Raw genomic sequence first — 18,013 nt, 5'->3', positions numbered from 1 at the left:
GTATCAATTTCAACATCTGGCATTAACGTGATCAGAATGTATCTTAAATCCGTGCCATTCAAATTACCATGGAGCAACATTGTTTTATACCAATTTATGAATCCTTTTGGGTTAATCAAGGGTCTGGGTGCGTCGACTATGATTGCAGATACGTCAGTCAGGGTTAATGGTTTATACAGTACTTTCTCCTCTATAGTTAGCAGTGGCGCTTGTACCTGGATCACGCTGCGTATCACAGCCTGCTCCGCCTGTTCCGCCTGTACAGGAGGAGACGCGATCTGTACCTCCCTTATCTTGGGTATCGGGTTAGACCTATTGTGTTCCTTCTTTCTGACAATATTACCAGGCCATTGATTAGACATTATTACCCATGCTTGATAGACTTCTTTCATGTAATCAATATCCCATAATGGGTCGCAAATGCTTTTGTTTGATATCAAATATTCGTCAATAATCTTTAGTTTATTCTTTTCAAAACTCCCGATACTTGGGAAATTATCGTCACTCCATTCCGCAATCTTTGTTAGAAATGGTTCTGCATAGAATGGTCCTAATTTAAGTAAAATCCATCCTTTTGGTGTCACTGTATCAGTGTATTTTATCGGAATATCAATTATGTGTGGATCAATTTCCAATAGTTTCTTAATAGCTTTCTTTTCCCCTCGTGGCAAGTCCCTAACCGACTTATACTTAATAATCCGTTTCTCACAATTTGCCGTCCTAGACGTTCGATTACCCATGTTTGATTAATTACAATGCACACAATGTTAGTAAAAAGGAATTCTTTTATCTAAATTGTCTCGTTAGAGCTTTATAGTTACCCAATTCGTGTTGATTACTTTATTACTATATACTTTAATTCAGTCTGTTGCATTGCGTCTCATCAAGGTCATTTAAATCCACGTCTCATCTGTTCTCTCCTGTCTCAATAAATCAATCTTGTCACTCAAATCTGTTGCGCTTTAACATTAACACAAATACCGTATCCGTTCAACTTCTTATCGTCCTACAACTGTCTTTTTACCGCTGACCTATATCTTTCATTATAATATACCCACATTACTAGACCACTTATACACACTTTCTTTAAATCATACTTCAAATTACATACCATAACCACTTGCGTGTCAATACCTTATTCATTTAACCATCTTAATCAACATTCTACTTCATAGTTTTAATTGACTCAAGCGCGCTCTGCAGTTCACCTTATTTCCTGTCAAATACCTCATTTCTGTACCTTACAGATAAACACATGTCTGTACTTTACAGATAAACAAATAAAAACCCACGGAATGCCCAATTCCGTTTAATCAATTCTTCTATGAATTAATCAATATCCAGTATCAGTATATCTCTTCCAGAGTGACACCTAGCAGCTCTGTCCTTTTATAACGCATTATCCTATGTGGATCAATGACCTTTATGTACACATCAATACTCAACCTTCAATATTTAGTCAAATTTAATCATTGGCCCCCCCCATCATCAGATTCATCCCCTTTCCTTCATTCAAGGAAAAAAATTACAGGTTTTTTTCCTCTAGAACAACAATTCAGGTTAAGCACACAACCACACTGTGTTTATCTGCCTTACCTGTCTCGCTGAATCTAGGATCCTGTTCGTTAAACGCCAATTGATAGTGGGTGAATGTTCAGATGAAGGGCGGCAGGCCGAGATGCAATTAATTAATAGGTTTGCTCAAGTAGACAATTTAAGATAGAAGTTTATTCCACAGCGCTGGGTCAGCCTCTCAACACACGGCAAGCAACGGTGAGAGGCACACACCGTCTGACACTTTGCAGTGGGCTTATATGCTAGATTTCCGCTGACACCGGAAACAGCTGTACCTTGCCAATCATCAGTCACCCGTCATATATGTTGTTTACATACTAAAGTTAGAAGCCAGCTTGCCTCTGCTTCCCTACCATAACGGGTTGGTCAACTGACCTATTGACCTCAGTACCCATATAAGTCTCCCACCTGGCTGACCACCACAAGGCTCCAATATCCTCAGAGCCAAACTGGTCCCGTGGTCTCTATATTTGGCTCAGGTCCAGTTACAGACAGAGAGTTTGCAGCCTGTGTCAGCACTTTAGATATCACAACTTGTACAACATAATTCCTAATGATAGAGTATTTTAGGGTTTACCTAAGCACAATGATAAAACACATCCTATCAGCGGCTGTTGTGTTGTCCTTCCAGGACAGGTCATCCTGCATGTGCACCCCCAGGAATCGGAGGGTTGAGACTCTCTCCACGCTCTCTCCGTCGATGAGCAGGGGCTGGATCTCGGACTTTTTCCTCCTGAAGTCTACGATGATTTCCTGGGTCTTTGACTTGTTCAGCAGCAGATTGTTAACCTTGCACAGCTTGCTCAGTTGCTCTACCTCATCCCTGTACGCCGCCTCGTCCCCCCCCGAGATGCAGCCCACCACGGTGGTGTCGTCTGCAAACTTTACGATGGAGTTGCTGGGGTGGACGGGGGTGAAGTCGTAGGTGTAGAGGTTGTAGAGGATGGGGCTTAGCACGCAGCCCTGGGGGGACCCAGTGCTGAGTCTGAGGGCTGTGGAGGTGTGGGGGCCCACCCGCACCCTCTGGGGGCGGTCGGTCAGGAAGTCCTTGATCCATGCACATATAGAGTGTGATAGACCCAGGTCTAGTAGTTTGGTCACTAGCCTGTCTGGAAGGATGGTGTTGAAGGCGGAGCTGAAGTCCACAAAGAGCAGTCTCGCGTAGCTGTTTCCCCTCTCCAGGTGGGATAGAGTGGCGTGGAGAGTCGTCGCGATGGCGTCTTCTGTGGACCTGTGGGCTCTGTAGGCGAACTGGTATGGATCCAGGTTGGGCGGGAGGCGTGTGAGTATGTGGGCTCGGACTAGTTTCTCGAAGCACTTCATGATGATTGGTGTGAGTGCCACCGGGCGGTAGTCGTTTAGGCAGCTCACCGTGCTTTTCTTCGGGACTGGGATGATAGTTGAGGTTTTCAGGCAGGGTGAGATGGTGGCCTGGGACAGGGACTGGTTGAAGATGTTGGTGAAAACCCCGGCCAGCTGGTCGGCGCAGTCCCTCAGCACCCGTCCCAGGACGCCATCCGGCCCCGAGGCTTTCCTGGGGTCCACCGCCTTCAGCACGCGTCTCACTTCATGCTCTGTGAGGGTGAGGCTGCTGAGAGCTGGAGAGAGTGGTGTTTGTGTTGTGGTTACCTCCGTTCGCCCCTCGTCGAACCGGGCGTAGAAGGAGTTCAGCTTTTCCGCCAGCAGGGGGTCGTCCTCTGCGGCTGTGAGCCTGTTGGCTCTGAAGTTTGTCATGTGCTGAACCCCCTGCCACATCCGCCTGGAGTCGTTGCTCAGGAAGCATTCCTCAATCTTCTCTCTGTGGTCTGCCTTGGCCTCTTTGATGCCGCGCTTTAGGTTAGCCCTGGTGGTGCTGTACAGCGGTGTGCCCTTCCCTGCGAAGAAGGCGTTGTCCCTCTCGTTGATCAGTTTTTGGACCTTCCCAGTCATCCATGGCTTCGTGTTGGGGTAGACCCGGACCCGTTTGTCCACGGTGACTGAGTTGGTGCAGTTCACTATGTGGTTCAGAACCGACGACGTGAACTGTTCCAGGTCCTCATGCTCATATTCCTGCCATGGGGTGTTGTGGTTAGTTGTGGAGGTAGCTCGAAATATACATCTTGAATCCCTTTTATTTTTTGCTCGAATGGGCTACCGAGGAAGCGCTAACGATTCGATGTACGTCATCGACCGTGATTTTCGGGAGATCCTGCAAACAGCGAGTGTAAAAAACCATCTCTTTCTGTAACAACAAACCAGACCGGAAGTTATTATGCAAGTAGTCGTACGCCGGAAGTCAAACGACGCCATCTTGTGCACCTAGCCAATTGGAGTGCTGCTACAGCTCACGTGTAAGCCAAAAGTATTTGGACTGGCATAGACTGCCATTCGGCCGGCGCCCCGACTCCTCCCCTATGTATTTTCACAGTGAATTTTACACACACACAGATAAAATGTTTATTGTAATGGAGGATTTTTAATGTATGCTGATAGGCGCCGACAGAATATCAGCCGCATTTTATGAATAAACAATGTTTATTTAAAAAAAATATTTTACAAGAAGTGGGGTTGCTGCGTTGGAAGGTGGGGGCGGCGCCCTAGCGCCCTCTATTGGCCAGCCGCCACTGCTGGCCACCCTGGGAACAGCCGAACCCCAGCGGCTAGCGCCCTCTATCGGCCAGCCGCCACTGCTGGCCACCCTGGGAACAGCCGAACCCCAGCTATGCGAGGAGGAGAAGCCTGGCGGTTAGTCAGTCACTTCTGTCAGCTGCTGTTGGTCAATATTACAACTTTAAACCACCAGGGTAGCAACTCTTTATTATCTTATGTATCGTGTGTGCTTATCAGTCGTGTCTTTGAACATCCGCTGGGCTGTCATTGTGTTATTGGTCTGGTCTTTCCCTCCAGACAGGGTTAGTTAGTCACTCACAGGTAGCTGAGTTATGCTAAGCTAACACCGTTATTAGCTCGTTAAAACTCCTCAAACAGCTTTTGGCAGCGATGCTTTTTCTGCTTTTTTCATTTTCTTACCAAACGGGAGGATGTCACTTGGATAATAATAACGCTTCGTTCACTCGCAAAAGGGATAACTTAGCTAACCTTTTACATGGAGTGAACCCAGCTACAAGCTAGCTAACGTTATATAGGCGTGCGTTCGTAAACTCGCTCTGAGAGCGCCGGAGCGCAACGTCATAAAGGGACCGAGTGATTTGATTGGACAAGAGGCGTTCCACGAGTGTGGAGCAGATTTCCAGAGCGAATTTACGAACGCAGCAGCCATAGTAGTGCTGAAAACTGAGGCTCTCTTGAGACAATCGATGGTGCAGGTCTGTCTGTTCCTCCTGAGGCCCTTTGTTTTTGCAACAACATTGATTTAAGTCGGTATAGTTAAGGTTTATCTGGTCAGGGGGGCAGATAGCATCTTTGCTCTGTCTTTTTTTCTCATTTTCTCTGTATCTGTTCCTTTATTGACCGCAGTTTCTTGGTTGTATCCCCACAGCGCCTCTCCTACCCTCGCTGGACATGTGTTAACCACGGATAAGGATAAGAGGATACCTGTCTGTCATTTCAAGATCTTCCTCTACCACGGATACCATTCAATTATGATGATGATGGAAGATGCCTGGGTGCTGGTGGACGAACCCTTATAGCTGGGTTATTATAACCTGGCTGACCAGAGCTGGCGGTACATATCGAGGATTGTGTTGTAGGATTCTTCGACCACCAGAGTCTGATTGGGGATATTTTTTATTATCATACCGGGATCATACTACACAACTACGGATAACGTGTCGCAGAGAGACGCGCTGGTCCAGTCTGCCAGGGGACACCAGGGACACCAGGGACACCAGGGGACACCATGGGGGAGAGCAGCCTCAGTCTCAGCGAGTCCAACGTGAAGGTCGCTGTCCGTCTTCGGCCTATGAACAGGAGAGGTGAGTGTGTGTGTGTCTGTCTGTCTGTCTGTCTGTGTGTGTGTGTCCGTGTCCGGCCTATGAACAGGAGAGGTGTGTGTGTGTGTGTGTGTGTGTGTGTGTGTGTGTCTGTCTGTGTCTGTCTGTGTCTGTGTGTGGCTTATGAACAGGAGAGGTGTGTGTGTGTGTGTGTGTGTGTGTGTGTGTGTGTGTCTGTGTGTGTGTGTCTGTGTGTGTCTGTCTGTCTGTCTGTCTGTCTGTCTGTCTGTGTGTGTCCGTGTTCGGCCTATGAACAGGAGAGGTGAGTGTGTGTGTGTGTGTGTGTGTGTGTGTGTGTCTGTGTGTGTGTGTGTGTGTGTGTCTGTCTGTCTGTCTGTGTGTATCCGTGTTCGGCCTATGAACAGGAGAGGTGAGTGTGTGTGTGTGTGTGTCTGTGTCTGTGTCTGTGTCTGTCTGTCTGTCTGTGTGTGTCCGTGTTCGGCCTATGAACAGGAGAGGTGTGTGTGTGTGTGTGTGTGTGTGTGTGTGTGTGTCTGTCTGTCTGTCTGTGTGTGTGTCTGTGTGTCCGTGTTCGGCTTATGAACAGGAGAGGTGAGCATCCTAGATAAAGAGAAGTGATAACGTGACACCTGAAGCGAATGAATTGTTGATGAAAAAATCATGGGTCTTCTCCTGAACAACAACTTCTGACCCAAGCAAAAGCTTTGACCCCCTTCTGTGCTTAATGGCCAGCATTACTGAAACATTGACTCTGGGTTGAAAACATAGTTTCGAATTTGAAGCTCAATGTTGTTTATTTTAGTTTTATTTGGGCTATTGTCATTTCCATTGCTGGATATAGACTATTATGAAACTCCCAAAGCAAAACATCTCATGGCATTTTCTGTCCTAGGCAGGCCTACTGTAGCACGGATGGTTGGGTGGGGGTGACTGGGATTCAGATTTCCATAGATTTAGAAAAAGAACATGCACAAGGAACACATGATGAGCCCAGCTCTCTGGTCACAATGATCGGCATGAACATGTGTAGTCACCCTTTCATAAGCCACAGTAATGAACGTACAGTCACAGTGTGACATGTCTCCCGTTGATTAATCCGGACTCACGCTCAAATGGTTCCCATACACTGCCGACTTCAATGCCTGCTCGAAGGGAAATAAATGACATTTTAGCCGTGTGCCAAGTTGCGTTTTTTGCCCTGGGAAAGCATGTGTCTGGTGGGAGCATGTGTGCTGCTGAAGCGGAAAGTACTGTGTATATAATGTAGCGCAGGGAGTCACGTGGCCCTGTTCTGAGCACAGGAACCGGTCACAAGACCCAGATGACTGGTCCGCGGTTGTTTCCCGTGTGGCCTCAAACCAAAGCCGTATATCACACACATGCATATGCCGCCCGATGCAGTATTTTGCATCCAGACACCCCTGGAGCAGTTGGAGGAGTACTGTTACTCAGCTGGGCTCTTACAGACAAGAGCCACACCTTTTTTTTATTTTTAAGAAAAGTAGCAGTCCAGTGGAAATGTTTATAACTGCCCTACAGTCAGTGGTTATATTTTATTTATGTTATGGTCTTCTTAGTAAATGTGTCACTAATGTATTATTGGATGGCCTCATAGTTCTCTTTTGACCTTGAGTAGCCTACTGTGTGTGTGTGTGTGTGTGTGTGTGTGTGTGTGTGTGTGTGTGTGTGTGTGTGGGTGTGTCTGTGTGTCTGTCTGCAGTGTTTCCCCTAGGTTTGCTGCCTTGGGGGGGTGGCATGGACCGTGGCATGCCCCCCCCCCCCCTCTCCCCCCCCTGCGACTAAGACCCTGCGACATACCAGCGTCATGTCCAGGGGGTGTACTTGTACATTAAGCCGCCTCACGCTACGGAAACAGGAGATAGGCTCCTGCCCTATGGGCCATTAGAAGGCTACTTATGTGGTATTGACTCTCTCTCTGGTGTGCCGACACCATCCTGCTCTCTCCTTCTCTCCCTCTCTCCCTCTCTATCCTCCTCTCTCCCGCTTTTGCTGTCAACCAAAAGGCAAACATAACAACCAGAGTATTTACAATTTAATAAGAGGTATCAGTGTTTCCCCTACCATTGCGGAACCCCCCGCCCCCCCCAAGAAAGAGGAATTATTACTGACGGAGACACCAAACATCTGACAAGCAGGCTAAAATATCCGCGTTTTTTAAACGCACCCAACCCGAATCTGGCGAGTGGCAAGCCCATAGGCTCGTTGGGAACGTTAGTCCGCCGTAGTCTCGTATAGCCAGACCTATCTCCACACTTCGCGCTGTGCCAGCGCTGGAGAATAATACAAGATGTTGCGCAAGTGTGCGTGCGAGACGCGAGAGTTTTTGCCGGCTGTGATGTCTGCAGATTGAAAGTAAGCAAGTTGAAACGTTAGCAAATATAATTGCTGAGTGTTCTGACAGAGAAAGTTGGTTAACATTGGTCGTTATTATCGTGACTAGAAAGTGTCTGACTATAGTTCCATAGTGTAAATAAATAGTGTCAAAGAACTAGCAAGCTAGCTAGCTCAGAGGTGATGAGATGAGCTAGTCTCCTTGCACACTTGCCAGCTAAAGAGCTAACTGGAGGCACTTTATTATTTTACTTAAAGTAGATACTATCTTTCTTATTCTGCTAGAGTTGGGCTTCATGGTAATACCATAATGGCATATTTACAGTACATGGACAGTTGATTGAAGCATTGGAAATGTCAGTTTTTTATAGTTGGACATACACATTTTTTTCAGGTGAGAGAGTAAAGTCAAAATGACATTATCTGACTGGATTGCCCACAGCAATCCAATATTCAATTATAATTATGTTATAAATTGATATGGATCAATTTATGCCTCTTATTAGATTATAAATGGCTGTTTTGTTTACCTTTTGGTTGACAGCAAAAGGGAGAGAGGAGGATAGGGAGGGAGAGAGGAGAGAGAGCAGGATGGTGTCGGCACACCAGAGAGAGAGCAAGAACCAGGTGAGAAAGCGGACAGGTAGTCAAGACCACATAAGGTGCTCTCTGCTGGGCTGCTCTCTGCTGGGCTGCTCTCTGCTGGGCTGCTCTCTGCTGGGCTGCTCTCTGCTGGGCTGCTCTCTGCTGGGCTGCTCTCTGCTGGGCTGCTCTCTGCTGGGCTGCTCTCTGCTGGGCTGCTCTCTGCTGGGCTGCTCTCTGCTGGGCTGCTCTCTGCTGGGCTGCTCTCTGCTGGGCTGCTCTCTGCTGGGCTGCTCTCTGCTGGGCTGCTCTCTGCTGGGCTGCTCTCTGCTGGGCTGCTCTCTGCTGGGCTGCTCTCTGCTGGGGCTGGACAAAGGCAGGAAGGGAGTCAGTCTGAATGGACTATTTGCTAACGTTGCATAACATACCATGTTCCCATGTTCCCATGGTCAGGGCCATCGTTGGAAAGCCTTCGAAGAACAGAACGGCTCCATCACGCCTTACACAGCTTTTCCATTTCCAGGCTGATGTCATGTCCATTGTGCCTAGTCCAGTAGCAACCACAGCGGTGTCCCACTGGCTGCATGGAAGAGACAGAAAGTGTGAAAGGAAACAGAGCTGGGGGGGTATTCCATCAATGTCGCTAAAGGAAAATCCAGGCTTATTTTGATCAATCTTGTGAGATTAAGCAAACATAAGCCTGGATTTTCCTTTAGTGACGTTGATGGAATACTAGGGCTGGGTTCAAAAAATCGATTTCCCGATTCAGAATCGATCTTCATTAAAATGAGCGATTATCGATTCCTAAATCCCGAGATCGATTTTTTTTTTTTTTTTTTTTTTTTTTGCTTGCAACTTCAACCCGCAACGAGATCTCGTGCTACAAGAATTGATCATATCTCATGCAACGTGAGGTCTCAACACTAAAATCTAAAAACATGGCGATGGCAGGGACACTCAAGTCACCACCAGGCTTAAAGTCAGATGTCTGGGTGCATTTTGGATTTTAAAAATGTGACGATAGAGATGAGCTGGACAAAAGCAAAGTCATATGTAAATAAAAAGTACATTCATGTAACTGCTTTGGAGTCAATTCATTGATATGTTTAACAATGCTACATGTTATAGGGTTCCTTGAACCATTTATAGCATTAATTCTGAGAATCTCTTTCATATTCAAGCAAAAAATGTATATTTTAACTAGATCGAATCGGAATCGAATCGAATCGTGAGCTCACTGAGCTGGTGAATCGGAATCGAATCGTTTTGGGAAATCAGTGGCGATACCCAGCCCTATGGAATACCCCCCTGTTATGGGAGAAGAATGTTGTGATGAGAATCAGATTCAGAAAGAGATTTATTGCCAAGTAGGTTTTCACATAGCTACAAGGAATTTGCCTTGGTCTGGTGGTGGCATAACAATAAACAAAGTGGTGAGGACAAAAACAGACAACATAACAGACAAAATAATAATAATAATAATAATAGTTATAATAAGAGATAAATATTAACAAGAATAGTGCAATGTGATATAAGAATAGTGCTGTGTGACTGTTGTCTGACTGATGTCAGTGGGGGGTCATGATAACAGTCAGTGTCAGTGGGGGTCCGGGGCCTCGTCAGAGAGAGCTGTGGTTAACAATAGGTTGAATCTGACTGACTCATCTTCTCTAATATTACAGAGATGTTTTCCTTCAGAGTATTGTTCCTTCTGAGAACTGGTTGACTCCCACCAATGAACTGTGTGTGGCCTTCTTTCTGTATAGCCTTCTTAGGAGTAGCTAACCCATTTAATCCCTAGCGCTCAACAAATACGGTGTTTGCAAACACACACACACACACACACACACCCGCTCCCCCTCTCCCTTCCCAACAGGTTTGACTCCTAGCTTACTGACTCGATTGACTTGAATAGCAATTTTACCACCTACATCTCAAAGATGTGTGTGTTGCCACCTACTTTGTGATGTGTGGGTCATCAGGGTAGAGAGGGGGGAGGGAGGGAGGGAGGGAGGAAGGGATGGGAGAGAGGAAGCTTGTCTTTCCTCTGACAGGGGGAGGAACAGGGTGAGCCAGCTGGGTTACTCACCCCCAAGGCGCAGACTCCCTCTGATGTAGTTTCCCTGTTTGTCTTTAGGTGCGGCTGCTCAGGACTTTCCTCCAAGCGCTGCTCATATAATAGTCGGTCACATTGGACATTAAGGTGCCACTTGATCAGTGTAGGAACTCTGTAGGCCCATCAGAGACCCAGATGTATGTGCACAAGCACTGAAAACGTGACTTTTCTTTATAATATGGGACCTTTAAGGTGCCACTTCACCAGTGTAGAAACTCTGCAATAACTCTTGTTATGGTAACAACATTGTAGTAGCCTAACGTGCTGCTTATTGTTAGAAAGTAGTCATTTATTTTCAATTTCATATAGTAACAGAGTTAAGCGGTGTAGCGGTGTATGTTGTTATAGTCTATAAGTGGGATAAGGATGGTTTCTTGTTCCTTTTGTGGAATAACCCAAAGTGCTCATCTCTATAGGCCTATGCCTATTAGTTCATGACTAGTTAACAACAGGTCAACACAAAGCTGTTTCTAGGTATAGGGGCAATCTAATGGTCAAGTGTCTTCCATGAACTTCTACCCTCCCATCATCAGCCATCTTCAGATATTTTCGGCCTGTTTTGAATACCTTTAATGTGTCCTTCCTTCCTTCCTTCCTTCCCTCCTCCCTTCCTCCCTCCCTCCCTCCCTTCCTCACAGCAGTTTGAATATTTTGCACCCTGTTACTTTCACTAATCTAGATCAGTGGTTAGTACAAGAAACCAAGGGAGGAGGAATTATTCAAGCTTTCAAACAGGGCACCCTCTCCACAGTAACTTACAATTCCACTATGTAAAACCTAGTCTGTCTGGTTTGCATATGACTTGGTTTCCATTTGCCTGGCAGGATACACTTGAAGTAGTATAGGTGTTTTTGAATATGAGTGTAATGGATAAGTGTGTGTATAGCCAATGTTTATTCTAGTCTAGTTCGTATGCGTTTTGCCTTTTCTGTCCTATGTTTGTGGCTACAAAGTGCAATATTGTGAATGCAAAAAAGATGAACTGGTGATACTTACTGAGCCAGTTTCACAGACGAGGCTTAAGCCTGGACTAAATCACACTTTCAATGTAGAATCTCCATTGAAGATGTTTTCTAGTCTGGGATTACGGCTTAAGGCCTCGTCTGTGAAACCGGGCCCCTCGTGTGTGCTATTGTGTTAAATCTAGGCTTACACCTTCATGATATCATCAACGTTATTTATTCAGTAGCGCAACTTAAATCACTGAGCTGAGTGTGTGGAGAGAGACGAGGCCTTATTTAGGCTAGCGCTACGGCAGGGGAGCACAATAATTAATGCTTCTATTATTAGCCCTCCGTATGGCAGCAACTAGCCGCAGTGTGCTAACAGAAGCCTTAGCCACATGATTCATTGCACCAGTACAGCAGGCTGGATGGTACCTCTCTGGTCCAGTACAGCAGGCTGGATGGACCTCTCTGGTCCAGTACAGCAGGCTGGATGGTACCTCTCTGGTCCAGTACAGCAGGCTGCATGGTACCTCTCTGGTCCAGTACAGCAGGCTGGATGGTACCTCTCTGGTCCAGTACAGCAGGCTGGATGGTACCTCTCTGGTCCAGTACAGCAGGCTGGATGGTACCTCTCTGGTCCAGTACAGCAGGCTGGATGGTACCTCTCTGGTCCAGTACAGCAGGCTGGATGGTACCTCTCTGGTCCAGTACAGCAGGCTGGATGGTACCTCTCTGGTCCAGTACAGCAGGCTGGATGGTACCTCTCTGGTCCAGAAAATAGAGTAAAAGAGTAAAATAAATTCTTATTAGATGATGTCTTTCAGTTAATGTTACTTACAAGCAGCAATGTTGCGTGTGCAGCAGTTGAATCCACAACTTTCGGAGGGGCGACGCAATCGTCTTTCTTTAAATTAGCCGTTGGACCACCATTTCAGGAACAGTCCCTTTTGATTTGTATCCTGTCTTATTTGTCACGTATGTGTCCTGTACTATTGTCACTTTTTTAAATTATTTTTTTATTGCCTTGTTGTCTTGTGCTGCAATGTCAGGAATTGAAGCCTAAGATTTTTTACTCTCTTACACTTGTGTAATGTGACGTACTTGTGATGAAACTTGTGTTTCCCTATCTGTCCCCCCAGAAAAGGACCTGAACACAAAATGTGTGGTGGAGATGGAGGGGAACCAGACCATCCTGAACCCAGCGGGAGGGAACCTGAGCAAAGGAGACTCCAGGTACGCTCCTGTCCTGTCCACCCCTCCTGTCCTTTTATTGACAGGTAGTTTGGGCCCGGTCAGGTCCACATGTGAGGACCTTTGGGACTCTTGGCCTCGCGCGCTGACGCGGTCACAAGCTTTCAGCTGTTTCCTCCCAGCGGTCCAACATACCAGTGATTTGTAGCGTCATGTGACCGAGATAGCGTGTAGACTCTGAGAGCTCTGTCTCTATCACCTGCTGAGTGTGAGCTGTGTGTGTGCGTGTGTCTGTGTGTGTGTGTGTGTGTGATCCCCTCCTCTCCTCCTCCTACCCTGCCGTGTGTTGGGGCATAACTCTCCTCCGACTGGCCTCCTCCCTTACTCTCGAACCCTTCCGTTGCCCTGACAACATGGGGAGAGGTCAACCCGGGGTCACCGACGGCAACCGCGGAACACCCTTTTCTAAGGAACAGTGGTGGTGAAGTGAGGGAAGGGGAAAAGTTTTTTTTGTGTAAAAGCACACGTTTAGCTTTAGCATCTGTCGGCCATAAAGATCCCTCTGTGACTTTTATGGGGGTAAACAAGGGGAAGCGCTATCATTTCTTTCTTTCTTTCTTTCTTTCTCTCCCTCTCTCTCTGTCTTTCTCTTTCTTTTTTCTCTGTGTGGCGCGGGGGGCGGGGGACACAAAAGGCACAAGGGGGAACAGGTTTTAAACTTGGAGGAGAATGAGGCAAGCCGCCTGCTGGCCTCACCCTCCAGACAGTTTAACGGTGGTGGTGAGTTCATGAGGCCTGCTGGGGCTGAATGACGGAGGCCCCCCCCCCCCGCTCGCTGGGCCTCCACTCTCAGGCCCCCAGATGCCTCCCACGGCACAGGTTCACACGGGTACGGCCACCACCAGAGCCCCATGTCGCCACCAGAGCCCCATGTCTCCACCAGAGCGTTGGTGGTGCTCGTATTCAGTTGAGAGCAGAGATCTGCCTTTTTGCTTCATGTCTGTGACTAGCGTTAAGCAGAGGTTTTGTAGGTCAGTCGGCAGGTTCGTTGAGTCTTTCGGCCGCCATGTTAGCTACTTTGCTAGCTTCTTCTGTTAAATTCACAGCACTCGCATCACTTACCATTTTCAAAAATAAACTTCAACAGGTCATAGTTGACTGTTGTTCCTGCTGATTGCCCCCCCCCCCCTCCCCTTTCACACATAGTTAGTTGACTTTTTATTTATTTTATCTTCACTGTCTTTGCCGTTCTCATGTATTGTGTGTATTGATTTATGTTGACCCGGTGGTGTGTTTCTGTTTATATGTTTGTATTTATTCTTGCTGGGGCCTCTTGGCCAGATCATCATTGAAAATGAGAATTTGTTCTCAATTGATTTTATCTGGTAAAATAAAGGTAAAATAAAGGTTTACCTTTTTCTTAAAAATAAGTTTAAGGGATCATGAGTGTGGTCTGGGAGTCGTGGTCTGGGGTGGTCCAATGGTCTAGCACTGCGGTCTACAGTGCACACATATGTCCATGGTGGCATGTTTGAATCCAGCCCCATGTCTTCACTGTATCTGGCCCAGAAAATGAAAGATATGAGTGGGACTGGTCCACACAGAAAAAATAACTAAGTTTAAAATAGTGGGAGCCACGCTCCACGCGTCTACCTCCTTTCACATCGTAACCAGAAGCCTCCATCTGCATTTTTGGACTACGGAGTCACTCCCCTATCCATAGACCCATCTCTTCAGGCTACACCTGAATTGTCCCCCCTGTTTCCCCAGTGTCAAAAAAAATAAGCTAGCTTCTACCATGATGACTGCCAATGGCTCCAGCCCTGAGCGTAGATGACTTTTTCCCTGCTGTGACTGGTGGATAGATGAGTCACTTCACTTAGTCAGACACAGTATTCGTTGTAAGCCGCTTTGGATAAAGGCGTCTGCTAGACGGCCAAAAATGTAAATGTAACATGTAAAAGATGAGCGTTTTTGTTGGGGAGCGCTATTCATGACGACTACATTCTTTACTACTCACTGGATGGTTAGTGCATCATCATCCACAAACACCCCCCACCCTCTGCCCCTTCCCCTGGCTATGTTAGAGGGTGACGCTAATAGTTTTTACGCTTTTTCATCAAAATTCGTGTTCTGACAAGAAATGATTGATAGAAGCGTAGGCGGGGGGCGTGTGTCTTGGGTTTGGGGTAAGCAGCGCTTTCACCAAAATGTTCCTGTAATTACAATACAACTCATTGTTCACAAAATGGCCTATTGAGCAGAACGCTTGTAAAAAAAAACAAAAAAAAACACAAATGATGTCTTTATATGAGACGAATGACAGGCTATAGGAAAGTGTTCAGAAGCTCTGGGGCTCAAAGATGCAGTTGGAAGAAATTCACAAAATAAGTGTTTATTTGTGTAGGTTTTGGCGTTGAATGTTGACCTATATACAGCGTTTAACATTCTCAATCTCTTCAGGCATTGGTATTCATGTTGTGGAGCTGTGGTGTCACATAGTGGCCCGCCTCACACACGCTGTTGTGTTTAGAGAAGGTGAACTGTGTTTGTTAGTAGTGTATCTAAGAGCAGAATAAAGGCACAATCAGTTAAAAAGGATTGTAAACAAACAGACTCTTTTGTGTTTCAGTAGTGGTGGTCTAGTGGATAGTGAGTTGGACTAGTGGTGATCGGTTGTTAGTTCAAATCCCACCTGAAACAACACCACCACTAGTGTGTCCTTGAGTAAGGCACTCAGCCCTCAGTTACTCCAGGGGGAATGTCCCTGTAATCTGTCATTGTAAATCCCTTTGGATTAAAAGCGTCTGCTAAATTCAATTCAATATTGAATCAAGTTTAGGGAGTTAGCGAGTTGGAAAACATGAAAATAGCCTCCAGTTACAGTCTACCGAACTGAACTCAGATACATCAATACATCTGCTCAATGAAAAGGTCCCCTGCTAGGATAGGCGGTGCGTTCTAGCTCACTGCGTGCTGCGCTTGTCTCTGCTAGTGGTCTGATCATTGCCTGCTGCTCTTGCAGTGACTGCACCACACAGCATGCAACGTTGTATTGTAGAAGCAGTGACCCGCAACCACTTTTGCAACATTGTGTCATTGTAGCTCGAAGTTTCCTGCACCTTTCCACGCACACACGCACACGCACACACACACACACACACACACACACACACACACACACACACACACACACAAGAGCCTAATACAGCAGCGAGACAGATGTCATGATGATATAGAAGCCTTATCCACCTTCCAACATTTTAACAAATTAGTCAGGGCTTGATGGGCAGAAATGTGGCTCAAACTACTACTCCGGTAGCGAAGGAGACGCATGCAATGAGATTACTGTGAGAATTAATTATAATCGTTTCAATTTGATTATAATCGCAAGAGTTCATTCATAGTCTAGACTACAGTTGGTAAATGTCTTTAGATGTTACTTTTGGGGAAGCTCAGCTTTCTGACCTGCATGAATATGAACTCTTCAGAACACTCTTTTTTTTCTTTTTTTAAGTTGCGATAGAGACAATAGAGATTTGACAGGAAGGATGGGTGAGAGAGAGGAGGATAGAGACAGTAGAGATTTGACAGGAAGGAATGGGTGAGAGAGAGGAGGATAGAGACAGTAGAGATTTGACAGGAAGGATGGGTGAGAGAGAGAGGAGGATAGAGACAGTAGAGACTGACAGGAAGGATGGGTGAGAGAGAGGAGGATAGAGACAGAGATTAGACAGGAAGGATGGGTGAGAGAGAGAGAGGAGGATAGAGACAGTAGAGACTGACAGGAAGGATGGGTGAGGGACTAAACAACAGCCTCACTAGTAGCCTAATCCTTATTATATAGTATTGTTATATAGTATTATTATATGGTATTCCTCTGTCCCCTCTGGGCTCAATATAAATGTCACTACTCTGGCTAGCGTTGTGTTGGTATTATCGCTCTATAGTATATTTTCAGCTGAGTGCCTATATTTCGTATGATCATTTCAGACACAGAGATGTGTTGGAGGGGTAGAGGGAAATCTGCAGCCGCGTCTGGTTGCCAAGATCTCCAGGGGCGCTGATTATACCCACTCTGTGCCTAGAGCAAAAACACCAAATTGCAACAATTGACTGACAAGTTAATTGCATGGCAATAAAACTATTATTATGTTATTATGATTATGATTGTTATTATTATTATTATTATTATTATTATTATTATTATTATTATTATTATTATTATGTTATTATTATTAAGATGTGAGTACCACTGCTCTAGAGTTCCTCCTCAGCAGGGAGCACAGGGACATCCCACTCCTGTAGACCAGTGTTACCATTACACAGAGACCTAAAGGGCACACTAGTAGTGGTGTTGTCCTTCTGTCCATCACCTGTCCAACTCACTATCCACTAGGCCACCGCTACCCCCATCATCATCATTAGAGAAGTATTTTTCGGAAAACAAAGGCACAATAACACAGTGCAGTATTCCACTCCACAACAGTGTGACTCTGGAGTGTACATCTAATACTGTGCCTGCTGTCATCTAGTGCAAGAACGTAGTCCTTTGTAGTGTAGTAGTGGTGGCCTAGTGGATAGTGAGTTGGACTGGTGGGTGATCAGAAGGTTGTGAGTTCAAATCCCATCAGGGGAACACCGCCACTAGTGTGCCCTTGAGTAAGACACTTAGCCCTAAGTTACTCCAGGGAGACTGTCCCTGTCATCTCTCATTAGTAGGTAAGTCGCTGTGGATAAAAGCGTCTGCTGAATGGTCAAAATGCAAACGTTAAAGGTATTGTTTCTCCTCCTTATACGTATCAGTTTAATGGTTTGTATCTTTATACCCCTGAATGCTGCTTCAAGTGTCTTGGCACAGGTGCCTCTCCCCCCCCCCCCCCGCACCTCCAACTACAAGCCTCCGGTGGTGGAACTGTTTTGCCTGTGCAGACCTGAAGCCTATTATAATATATTTCCATTCACGTGTGCTGTGTTAAAAGCTGGGTTAGGGTTAGTTGTTGAGTTGTTCTCTGATCTCTTGTCTTTGTATACCGGGTCGTTAGGTGTGTGTGTGTGTGTGTGTGTGTGTGTGTGTGTGTGTGTGTGGTGTGTGTGGTGTGTGGTGTGTGTGTGTCCTGGCAGTAGTATTAGAGTTAGAGGGATGCTGTCTCTGTCATGTGCTTACATGTCCCTGCTGCTGTTGTTACGTTGGTCTTGCGTAGCATGAATGGAAAACAGACCATGTGGATGACTGTCTCTCTTAATGTCTCTTGAATTCTCAAACCGGTCCGGTATACCGGCAGGTATACATTAATACCTTTTAACAGACTGTAGGTGTGTCAGGTATACATTAATACCTTTTAGCAGACGTAGCA

General features: G+C 46.1%; 1 protein-coding gene across 1 annotated transcript in view; it reads left to right on the top strand.

The window, feature by feature from the left end:
* Positions 1 to 5,413: 5,413 nt before the first annotated feature.
* kif13ba (kinesin family member 13Ba) overlaps positions 5,414 to 18,013 on the top strand; it is a gene marked incomplete at both ends in the record, with an annotated part of 76,947 nt that continues 64,347 nt past the window's right edge. Inside the window, 2 exons of the mRNA XM_080527664.1 lie at positions 5,414 to 5,489; positions 12,605 to 12,698. Of these exons, the coding sequence (XP_080383790.1) occupies positions 5,414 to 5,489; positions 12,605 to 12,698 (170 nt within the window). The remainder of the gene's footprint in view (positions 5,490 to 12,604; positions 12,699 to 18,013) is intronic.

This window comes from Nansenia antarctica (genome assembly GCF_963989245.1).
Source record: "Nansenia antarctica genome assembly, chromosome: 3".
Lineage (NCBI taxonomy): Eukaryota > Metazoa > Chordata > Actinopteri > Argentiniformes > Microstomatidae > Nansenia > Nansenia antarctica.
Note: the sequence above shows the minus strand (reverse complement) of the source record. Positions and strands in the feature narration are given on the sequence as shown.